The 12,185-nt window shown below is 39.3% G+C and overlaps 1 protein-coding gene across 1 annotated transcript in view; it reads left to right on the forward strand.

The window, feature by feature from the left end:
- KCNH1 (potassium voltage-gated channel subfamily H member 1) overlaps positions 1–12,185 on the forward strand; it is a gene marked incomplete at both ends in the record, with an annotated part of 171,378 nt that overhangs the window by 80,068 nt on the left and 79,125 nt on the right. The window contains 2 exons of the mRNA XM_082302551.1: positions 3,584–3,783; positions 7,328–7,580. Of these exons, the coding sequence (XP_082158677.1) occupies positions 3,584–3,783; positions 7,328–7,580 (453 nt within the window). The remainder of the gene's footprint in view (positions 1–3,583; positions 3,784–7,327; positions 7,581–12,185) is intronic.

Here is a 12,185-nt window from a genome sequence, read left to right on the forward strand (position 1 = left end):
ATCTCAAGCAATTATAAACTCTTACATTGTTCTAATTGCACATTTGAAAATAATGTCATTTTCTCATATAATTATGAGATGATCCATACAATTATTAATTTCTGCTTTTCTTTTTATCTGATCAGTGTTAATTTTGTGTGACCTCACAATGTGTTATCTGAAAAATGCCCTTGAGACATGCAGTTTTTGTGGTTAATTTACGATTGTGTTTCATATTCAGTAAGAAGTCATACACTGCAACAATTTTCAAGGCTGTGCTTTCTCTCAGCCTTCTATGAACTGAATAATTTGTTGTAAACTAGGAACTTGTTGGTGAAGCAAAAGTGCAATTATACATTTAGATCATCTACTATTTGCAAATGGAGGTGCTTGCTCTTTGAACAGTGCTTAGGTTAGTGCAGTATGTAAAAAGGGTTTATTTCGGTTTTTTAGTTGTTAAGTGGAATTTACATGCAGACAGACAGACTTTCTGGATCAGCTTTCCAGACAGCAAAAATGAAGGCAGTTTGTTTTCAGAAAGCACTTCAAGTCTTGGGGGCAAGATATAAGAGATTGTTCACTAGTTGGTCTCACTTGTTGCTGTGTAGTTCTTCTGCACACATTTTGTGTGCGAGGCCACTGGATGAGTGCATTTTGAACAAATCATCATCAATCTGATGATTCATCTCAGGAACCGAATGCAGCACTTACATCTGTAATTGGGGTAATTGTAAACCTCTCATTCTTACAGATAGAAGTTCTTCCTCTTATAATGCTAAAATCAGACCCCAGATCTTTTACTGTGGTAGCTGAGGCCTACACTGGCTTGTATTTATTTCTCTATTCTCACTTGTTACATCATTTAAAGTAGCAGATGATTTGGTGACCTTTCCAACCTGTGCCTGACCTTCATGATTCACTTGTGGGTAATTTGCTACTGCAATTACTGTGGTCCTATCTGTGACGTCTAAATGGGGTATCACAGACTGCAGTGTAAAGGAGCAGCCACACTGTTGGGGACAACATGTTTTCCTTTATTGTCAGAAAAGAATATCAATGTCAGGGGGTGAGGGCTATATAATTTCTGAGGGATCTTGACATTCCTGGAGAGGAGATGCTGGAGATTTTGCTCTGACATAAACAGCCCAACTTTCTTCCTTTAGTAGAGTGTGTGTTTCTGAAATCATTCTGGGGCTGCAGTCTACTGCAGTGGGTTCATTTCATTATTCCTTTGAACGGAAGTGAAAGGCACACAGCCAGCTATTTCTGTGCAGAGGAGTTCAAGGTTTAATATGCTAATGTATCTACTCAATATAAGGCTGCAAAAAATCCTTGGCTTTAATGTGTCTTTAATAGTAATAAAATGGTTAGCTAATGATAAATTAAGGATTGTGAGTTTGGGAATAAAAAAAAATCTAGGCATGAATAATTTTTCTTGCCAAGATAATTGTCATACTGGAGCTTCAATTTGCAGTGGAAATTGCTTGCTTCATAATAATCAAAATATAGGACCAAATTTCTGGTTTTTCTTTAGGCTTCGTGTAGCTGGACATTAATGGGACAGAGTGGGGGACTCCGTTTTACCTGTGCTGGCATGGAGCTATATGTGCCAAGGTACTGAACTCCCAGGTTCCACTGTTTGCCAGAGAGCAAAGAGAGAGTTGTATGGACACAAATGTGGTTGTCCAGAAATCTACAGATAAGAATCTGCTTGCCACCCTCTCCCTAATTTGTCACCTATTCCAGTGCTGTGCTGGCTGCCCTGTGCTGCTGCAGTCTCCTGTAGGGTTGTGTTTGCACCTGCCTAACAGAGAGCAAACCAGGACTTAGGGAGAGGTAATGCTGTTCTAATACAAAATACTCATGGATTAAGGAGCTCTTATGGTAAAACAGTTTTTTAAAGCCTTTTATCATTCTTTGCTACTCATTGCATTGGACTTCCTGGTATGATTTGCTCAGGCACAAGTAAAGGTTAAAGAGAGAAAATATATGTTTCTGGTCATTGTATCCCTATTCATGACATGCTCTCCACTTTTCTTTAAACTGAGTGTGCACCTTTTTCTGCATATTTTTATACCTGTTTGCACAGAGGAGTAGATGGAAAAAGGGAGAGCTGTTCTCTACAGAAATTAATGAAAAGAGAAGTCATGAAGCATCAAGAAGGAATTCTGCAGAAAATCAGCAGTGTAAAGGCCTTGAGCAAGCCTAAATTTAAATTACATCTCTTAATGATCAGGGCAAAGACAGTCCTGTAAGTTTCTTTTGCACAATATCAAAGGTTTTTGTTGGTCATAGAATCCTGGAGCATCTTAGTTGGCTTAAGGATATCTGCCTGTAACGCTGACCTGAATAAATACCTGCATTCTCAAGGGAAGGAGTGGGATGAAGATTTTTTTAATAGCTGGTGAGGGAGTAAATAAACAGCAAAAAGGGGTATTTCAGTAAGGCAGAATCTGTTTTTTATAAATATGGCTTCTCATTTATTTGTCTTGAGTGGAAAAGATATGATACAGTTTGGTGCTTGTTTTGGGGGACAGGAAATGATTAAGAGGAAGAACTGACTCAGCAAGCCAGAGCACTTACAGGTGGTTATCATTGCATCTGCAGTCTGACTGTTCCTCTCCCTCTACAGCCAACCTGTCACATATCACTGACCTGATTCACAACAAAGGAAAGCTCCTCTTGAGGCTTCCTGTCTTTCCATTTCATTCAGGGCTGGATTGGCTGGAAGAGCCTCAGCCCCGGCCTCTGCAAGCTATCAAACCTGGCCGCTGAGGCTGCCACCAGCCTGCTGCTCTGTCTTGGGCTTCAGCAGATGGATCTTCTCAAGTCCTGTGTGTTTTCATCTGCTTCTCTCCACGCCTGGAAACATTGCCTTTTTTTCTTCCTCATGTTTATTCTTAAACCCATCTTGAGGAACCAGCTGGCTTCATAAGTGTGTTGCATGAAGTCAGGAGGGCTGTTCAGAGGTCTGCCTCTGAGGGCTCTAGCTCTTGCCTCAGACCTCACTGTGCTTTTGCCTGAAGAATATAAAACGTAATGCGAGTTTTTATGTATTATTAAACTTATGTCTATGAATTACTGACCCATGGTAGCTGTTTATTACATATTCCATCTTCTGCTTTGATGCATTATTGTTGTCACACCGAGGTGGGTAACGATGACTCAGCTTACTACTGTGATAATGCACTTAAAGCCTGCAAATCTGTCACTGGCGGTATTTCAACACAGGAGCTATAAACCTGAGACAAAAAATTAAAGTATTTGCTGTCAAGCTATTTCTCTTAAAATTCTTCTGTCTTCTGTCTGTTGGGGTTTCATAAGGTTTTTGGGTACTACTGAATTGTTTGACAAAGACAAACCGTTGTGTTTCAGGAATTCTGATGCAGGACTTGTTCTCACAAAAATAGGCGGTGGTCCTCAATTTGTAGTGCTGAAGGTGACCTATAAAACACTTGCACTCATCATGCCTTGCTAATAAAGCACCTGTATTTGCATGCATTTTTATGAGCCTGGCATTTCCAGTCTTAAAGCCCAGTGGAACACAGACTGATCATCACAACTTACCGTGTATTATCTCTGTGGTTTTTCTTCTTTTTCACAGCCCTTCTATATGCCACCATTTTTGGTAATGTGACAACCATATTTCAGCAAATGTATGCTAACACAAACAGATACCATGAAATGCTGAACAGTGTCCGGGACTTTTTAAAGCTCTACCAGGTCCCTAAAGGACTGAGTGAACGTGTGATGGATTACATCGTTTCCACCTGGTCAATGTCCAGAGGAATAGATACTGAAAAGGTAAGTAAATTAAACTGCAAGGAAAGAAGTCACATCCTGAAAGTAGTCCATTAAAATAAACAGGAGGTACTGTCTTAGTAAAGGAGACAAATATTCTTTAAATAGTTCTAAGTAGTAGCTTCCCGTAATTTTAAACTTTCAAATACAGTGTTTCAGCTATTCCATCATACAAACATATGCTAGTGGTAAAAGTATGTATGTTTTGCTAGTGAAATGGCATAAAATAGTATAAAAATTATAAAGGAAAAAGCTTGGTTTACAAAAAATAAAGGTGATAAGTAAATAACAAATTCCATATTGTAACACAAACTCACAATTTTTCCAAATGAGATTTTTTTGCAGTGTTTCTTGTGAGGTTGTTTGCAGCTCTGTGGGCCTGAAAACAAAGTAATTCTTTTTTGTCATTGGAGAATTTGAATGTAATATTCTGTGTGCAGGCTAAAGATATTAATGAAAACTGGAAGTATTTAATAATGTATTGCTTGAAATCTATCTTATGTAAGGCAAATGTTATCATTCTGATTCATTGAATTTACAAGTAAATTCCCATTGTGTCTTTTAAGATAACAGATGGCCTTTCACCATGGCAAATGTACAAAAGTAATTCCTTGTCGCTTTCATATTAGTTGCCAGCTTTTGTGGAGATACAGTTTTTCTTCTGCTTGTAAAGAGACGTGATTTTTGGGGTGGATCATTCAGGAAATCATACCAATGCTCTGGTCACCAGTCTCCTGGTTGGCAGCTTAGCTTAGTATTCTGAATTGTGAGTGATGCAGTTAAAGAGCAAACAGTGTCATTTCTGTACAGCTGTTAAAGCATCGTTATGAAGGAGTAGAACAGATGTGGCCTTGCACTGAACTGTCTGGAGACTGAGGGGCACACAGGGCACTGTTTGCTTTCCTAAAAGGTCTTCAGCATATCTGCCATTTTTAAATCCCAGACACGATTCCGTAAGCACTGTCTATCACACTGGCTTTCAGAAAGAAATGGTATTTTAGTGCTGGGTAGTGCTGATTAGAAGCTGTTCTGCATGTTTTCTCACAATCTGTCTTTGTGTGGGGTTGTGATTTGAAGTAGGTGCACTTGGGGAAGGTGGAGAGACATCTGAGGATACATAGTGTAATGAGTGCTGGTGCTTTCATTCAGCCCCCAGTACAAACTTCTGTCATCATTTTTACAAAACAACAAGAAAAAATTGCTATGTAAAACATGGCGGGGGGGGGAGCGGTTTAGCTTATCTTCAAAGTTCATTCTTGTCTTTCTTTGATAAAGAGTGAAATGCTTTAAGGATGCAGTTGGAGACAGCAGAATAATCAAACTGGGCACAACAATTCCCAGTGTAGTCTTTAAGAATTATCTTAATAAACAGGAGAAAAGTCTCTAATTCTCAGGAGGTCTCAAAGAGGTTAATATGGTGCTGTTTTCAATAACTGGTGCGTTCATAGCTGAGCTGCCACTGGCCATGACTGCTTAACCAAGAGCTCAGCTTTCATCTGCACAGCAAAAGCTATGGTTGGCTGTGCCATAAACTCCCAGGTCTGAGCTCTGTTGGTTTGATGCCTGTGTATAACTTCTGGGATGTCTTGCCATGAATAAAACATGTATTGCTTGTGAGACAGAGCAGTGGTAGTTGTGCTCCTCTGAAACACAGCACAGCTTCCTACAGATGAGGCAAAGATTTAAATAGGAACTGAGCACTGAACTGATCTTACCACTCTTTTGTAGGCCACGGATTTGTCAATTCAGTGTTAACTGCACACATGCTAAGTTACAAGTCTAGAAAACACCCGTACAACAAAATTTAACCAAGAGCTACTGAAAGATTCTAAAGTTGGTCCATGAAGATACCTCCCATACAAATGGAAGTCTTCTTCCATTTGTCTGTAACTCCCAAATGCCTTAAACCCCTTTCATTTTTTTAAGTCTGGAGACATCTTTAAATGGAGAATGGAAAATTAGTTAACTTCCTCTAAGGCTGCTGTCCAAAAAAGGTTTTGGAAAACAGCATAATTTTAAATATTCTCTTGTATATTCATGGCTTTTTGCTACTATTTCTGTTACAACAACCCTTTTTGTGTGTGATACTCAGGTAGCTGCAAAGTGTGTGTGTAATTCCAGTAGGAAAATTTGGCAAGAATATGCCACTAGAGAATATTTTTGTCACCAGAGTAAATGAGATAATGGAAAAGACAGATATGTCTCCTGCCTGCGATCCATGTTAAATGCTGGTCTTTCTGCCCCAGCCCATTTCTGTGAGCCTGGAAAACTGAGAACTGGCAGGTTTGGCAGCTCTTCTGTACAGGGCAGCCAAGAAAAATCATCCATGGGTGCCCTACACCTAAGCACTATAGAAATATATCTCTTTTCAAAAGTAGTATTGGCAATAAAAGGTCTGTTTGGAGGTGGGCCAAAGATGATGATATTGGTGGTAGAGTTATTTGTCTTTGGAGTACCAGGCATGATAACTGGAACCAGTGCCATGCACAGAATTACCAGCTTGGTTCTCTGCTCAGATCTTGCACAGAACCCCGTTTCAAAGTGTAGGCATAGCCATAGTACTTCCTGTGTCATGTGACTTTATGTTTTCTAGGAGTATTTGCAGTGAGACAGTCTTCTCTTTCCATCTAGGAAAATAAGTGGGAGTAACTCTGAAGCTCAACCAGAATGTCCCTTAATTGGAATAGTTACTACTAAGAAAATTTAAGAGAAAAAAGAGGCCGACTTAGACTACTCAATGTTTTTCTCAAATAATATGTCCTGGATGTGCTTCATCGTAGGCTATCCCCCAAGGAGATTTTGTTATCCCCAAACCCTGTTCATGTTGCTTCTTTCTGCTTTTAGTCTGTACATGCAGCAGTGATTTTGTATTCTTTCCACTCAGCTGTCCGTGTTATATTAAAACCCTTCAGAAATGGCCCTGGCTGGTACCCGCTGTGCTGAGCATCAGCTTGTGTTCTCTTATGAGAACCATGAATTGCTGTGAGGAACATTGCATTTGGAAGATCAAAAGCTGCCCAAAACAGCATCATACCTTTAAGTCCCTTCCCTGTGTAAACAAAAAACTTGTTAGTGCCACTGAGGGGTACATTTGAATACCTGCAGTTTTTAATATCTTAAGTTAATTAAACTTTAAATAACTGGTTGTAGTTGTTAAAGCATATAACTTGTGCAGGCTTTTCGTGGAATCTGCCTATCAAAAAAGTGACCTGCCCTCTAGAAACAATTCTTCAGGAAGCTTTTCTTCAACACTTTCTGTACTGCTGTGCTCTAAGTTTTATTGTCTTAAAAACTGGAGGACTTCTGGTAATTCAATATCCAGCAGAGCATGTGGCTGAGATGAAAACAGCATTTTCCTTCAGATGTTATAAAGTAGACTAAGTTAGTATTGTGGCTTATGTGGATAAATAATATAAAAATAAACTTACAGACTGACACTAGAAATTTTACAAGGAGGAAAGCAGTTCTTAAACCTTGTGTGGTAAACGAGCCATAGCAGGCACATAGAAGCCATGCACAGGAACTGATTGCCTGATTTCCTTCTCAGGTTTTGCAGATCTGCCCTAAGGACATGAGAGCGGACATCTGCGTGCATCTGAACCGCAAGGTTTTCAAGGAGCACCCTGCCTTCAGGCTGGCGAGCGATGGGTGCCTTCGAGCCCTCGCCATGGAATTTCAGACGGTGCACTGTGCTCCAGGAGACCTGATCTACCACGCTGGGGAAAGCGTCGACAGCCTTTGCTTCGTGGTCTCGGGCTCTTTGGAAGTAATCCAGGATGATGAAGTCGTTGCTATATTAGGTGAGTTTCAGAGGTGGTAATAGGCATTGTGCACAAATACAGATATGTACAGCATTTTTATAGCTTCTTCTACTCATTCTTTAAGAAGCTTCAGTTAAGTTTGCTTTACCACATTCTAGAGAGGTTTAAAGGGCAACTGTCTCATTTCCTGGTTGCTTCAACCCTGTTTCGTCTGGTCAGTGGAAACTTTACCTTAGCATGGGGTCCTGGTCATTCTTGGGGTTCTCCCTGTCTTGAGACATCTCCTTTAATTAGAAATTCCATTTAGGACTTGAGAAAACTTGTTTTTGAAGTGCCTGGCTTCCCTGCCTCACTGTCCCCGCCCCTCCCCTCCCCCCCCCCCGCCCCCAATAATAATCCACCTTTGCTGGAATTTTTCCAGTTATATTTATTTAAAATCTCATGTTGAAACAATATTTATCTATTTTAAAGTCAAAGTAAAACATCTAGAGCCTTAACTTGGAAGGGCAGCTTTGGGTTGGAGGCATGGAAAAGAAACTGATGGGGTGTGAACAGCATTCTCAGGCAAAGCTAACAGAAAAGAGTGGGATAATCCAATAGATGTAGATGAATCATGGGGTGGCTGGAGCATTGAGGAGGTGATACTTATAATTTGATTCTGTCAAGCCCTTTTGTGATAAGGTAAATTCTCATGGTGGCTTAATCCAGTACCGCTCATAGCAGCCTGGAAAAAGAGAATAAAACACCTTGATAATCTTACTTTTTTCTGAACACATACACTCAGCTTTCCTAAGATGAATGTCTACCGAAAAAAGAGGAGGCTAATAAATATGCCGAGTTCCATTTTTCTCTACTTTTGAACAGGATTGCATGTATAGCATAGGGTAAAATTAGAGTTCTGGGGAATCAAGTTGATGATACTTTGTGCCACACAAGAAGCTAAAAAGGTGAGAAGCTGGAGGATAATGGATTCTCTTTTGTTCTGGAATCACCTGTGATGTTCAATGCTAAGTATTTGTAACTTCTGCTTGTCTATGCTGCACATCAAGAACTTGCTATCTTTTGCCATGTTGAACTCTCATGAATTAACATGACAAATGTAGAACACAAACTAAGATGTCTCAAGTTTGTGTGCCTTCATGTCACCACCTGGGTTCAGCATGAGCAGAAAACCTCAAAAAATCTTGCTGCTCTGTTTGAGTATAGGTAAAAAGCACTGAGATAGAATTTTTTTAAAATGTTTTTAAAGATACCAATTTTCTCCTCACCTTTACTGGTAACTCCTGCCTTTTATCATGACACTCACTTTAGAAAACACTCAGCTGAGATTGCTTGAGGAATCAGTGTTAAGGAAACCTAACTCCTAATCTCTGTTGCTGCAGAGTGATAGCTGGGGGTAAATGAGGCTGTTCCCTGGGTATCTGGATGAATAGACACATTTTATTGTTGCTCTTCTCCTGGGATGTGACTATTGATCCTCTTCCCTCCACAACTTTTTATTTTCTTCTTCTTTTTCTTTTTAAATTTGGAGTCAGTTCCCTGGCTCTCACTGAAGTTGGTGAGTTCTGTCATTTTCTTTGTGAATATTGTAAATGGAGAGGAAATTAACATGAAGTGGGATCTGTTTGTGATTCTGTGAGATTTAATTTCGCATGTGCATCGATTTTTGTGTTTCAGTTTCTGGACTAAGGAATCCCTTTCCTTCCACACGTGTGTACGTTCCTCCCCCAGGCTGTGAAGACTTCTGCTGAGGGTTTCTCTATCATGAGAAGAGATTATGTATTTAACTAAGTTTTTCACTATTCTAAATCAGTTAAACTTCTTTTTCCTTCAGCATTATGTAATTTAACCACCACTCTTACTGAAGGATGCTTCAGGAGATGGGTCAGGGTTTCCTCACTAACTTCTTTGTACTCTCAGTTTGAAAACAGTGTTTCAGGGGATGGGGTTTTTTGGTTGTTTCTGATTTTGTTTTTTAATTTTATATTTAGCTAAACTTGCCAAGTTCTTGATGAATGTATACCAGATAAAGCAAGGTATTGCAAGGGGGAAAAAAGTGTATTGTACAAGAAACGTGATTGTTGCTGATCACTCAGCCTGAACAACCTATGCCATAAGTTTTATTTACTAGTTGCAACTAAGCATAGCTGTGAACACCAGGGATGTAACAGCAGACCATGTGACGAATTCCTTAGGGTAATTTTAGTTAACAGGTATGTTGCAGAAACTGTAATCTTTTTTTCTGGAATTCTGGAAATGAAAATGAAAAAAATAAGTGCACAAATTATTCAAGGTGAATTATTTACTCAGCTCTGGCTGTCATGTAATAAAGCATCCTTTGCAGCTTGCAATGGAGCCTGTATCTTCCTTGCAATGGAGAAATGAATTGCAACTCTGAATCAGTCTGTGTGACTGCTGTACAGCATTACATAAACCAAAGGCAAACTGCATTTAATCCTTAAAGAATCCAGTTCATAGGAAATATTTTCAAGTTCTGAAATCATTTAAATTGCAGACTGGCATGTAAGAGTGTATTGTGTAGCCCTGGAGTGTATTGTGTACACTTGCATAATATCCTTCCAAATCAGTTCTGTGTAATACCCAGAGACAGGTATATTCTCAGTTCAGGCTTATGTTCTTAGAACAAAGCACTGACTTTGATTGACTTGGATTAATACAAGTACTGAGTTGGAAGAAATTGCACATAGGCCAGCAGTGAAAAAATGTACTTTTTTTGTGTGTCCCCTAAGATTGCCTTTCCCATTAATTTAAATTAAGACAAAAACACAAAAATAAGCAAATTAAAAAAAAACCAAAACCCAAACGTTTGCATGTTTGCAGTAAAAATTTAAATAAATCAATGTATTTTGTATGAAGTTTGATTTGTTGGGATTAAAGATATATTATTTGAATTCTATGCAAAATTTCTGCTAACATACAGGAATTACTCATGTTCATGCAACACAGTCTTTGGATTGGTGAGTCAAAGAAACAGAAGCAAAAAATGTAGAAAATGACCTCTCATCCAGGTGATTGATTAATTTGTGATTCATTCCAACACAAATGAGTCAGAAAAATAAGACTTAGCAAGAAAAGCCGCTCTGTGCTATGTTTTCTGTGTTAATGTGTAAGTATGAGAGTGGGATTATGTAGAAGGGAAGGTTAGCTGGTGGGAAGCTGCCTGGATGAGACAATTCTGTTTTCAGTCCTTTGCTGTTCCTCCCCTGACACCGCTGTTACTGTGTGGGATGAAGTGCTGACGTACACTCAGCACTTTGTGGAAGACTGAGACAAATCACACAGTCCCTGCCCTGAAGAGAACTGAACGAAGCGCAGGTCATGCAGGACTTCCATTAAGAGAATGTTTTCAACTTAGCTTTGCTTTTAACTTCTCTAAGCCCTCCCACTTGGCCTGATGCTGCTTTATCCACCTGAGACTGACAGTATCTCTTTGAACTACTCTTACTTAAAGACTGAGCCATTTATCCTGATGTGGTTAGAGAAGTTGTGAGGGTTTGTCTCCCCTGTTAAAAACAATCAAGTGTTTATGTGTGCTTCATTTGGCAGCTCTAGTTTCTCTGCTTTGGAGCAGATCTTTCAGGCTGAGACACTGAACATCTGAAAATATGACTTTACTGCAGGTCTTTGAAAAGTTAAAACCTACTCGTGATCAGGAGATTGGCTACATTTTAATTTATCAAATAACTTCTTAAAAATATTCCACCTGAATTAACTGTGTTCCAGGCACAGACCATAAGGTCTGCCTGCAGCTTTCTTTGGAATATGGAGGGGAAAAGGCACTTTACTGCCCCCCAGCCATTTAGTCTGAACCTTTTAAATCTCTCCTCACCATTGCTCTATAGAAGAAGTGCTGGTTCCTGTGCTATGTCTCCAATTGCATGTGTGCTTAGATAATGTAATGAGAATTACAGAAGAGAATGTCATAGCAGCAAAAAGAACTTTTTGTACATATTTTCTGGAAATACATGGAAGGACTGGATAGGAGGCCTAATTACAAAAGGATTTATATTGTGCTAATGTGCAAATATCTGAATGACTTAGAAAACCATTCTTGGTCTTTGTAGGGAAAAATCAATTCTAAGTTAGAAATGACTGACATAATTGTACTCCAAGACTGAACAAAAAACCCCTCTTCTCTAGAAAGTCTGAAGGAAGGCAGTGATTCTGCGACCCAAGTTAGTTCAAACTTTTTCTGCCTGAAATTGAGGGAATTTTTGACATTTAGGGAAACATTCCAGTAAAAAGCTAGAGAGAGGAAGAAGAAGACCCTTGAAAATTAGGGTGACAAACTTTTTTTCTAGATAGCGGTGGGGAAAGCAGTGTCTTGTACTTAAATTTTCAGACTGCTGCAAAATTTGTCAATTAATGACTCTTAGAGGGCCTGACTCAGCAGCGAATCTTTACTTATATGAAATATTCAAAACTGCTGAAGTGGTCTTGATACTTCCTGCAAGGGGGCCATGTGTGTATGGAAGGTAAGACTGAAGGTTAGTTTTGTGGACTTGATTAAAGATAGGGAGCTTTAAGCTTTTGTTTAACAATTAAAAACCAAAGCCCTGGAAACTGCTGTTATCCTCAGAGCTGAGCACTTGATGAGAAAAGTAGCATTTACTAGAAGATTTA

The sequence above is a fragment of the Coloeus monedula genome (assembly GCF_965178545.1).
Source record: "Coloeus monedula genome assembly, chromosome: 2".
In the NCBI taxonomy this organism is placed as follows: domain Eukaryota; kingdom Metazoa; phylum Chordata; class Aves; order Passeriformes; family Corvidae; genus Coloeus; species Coloeus monedula.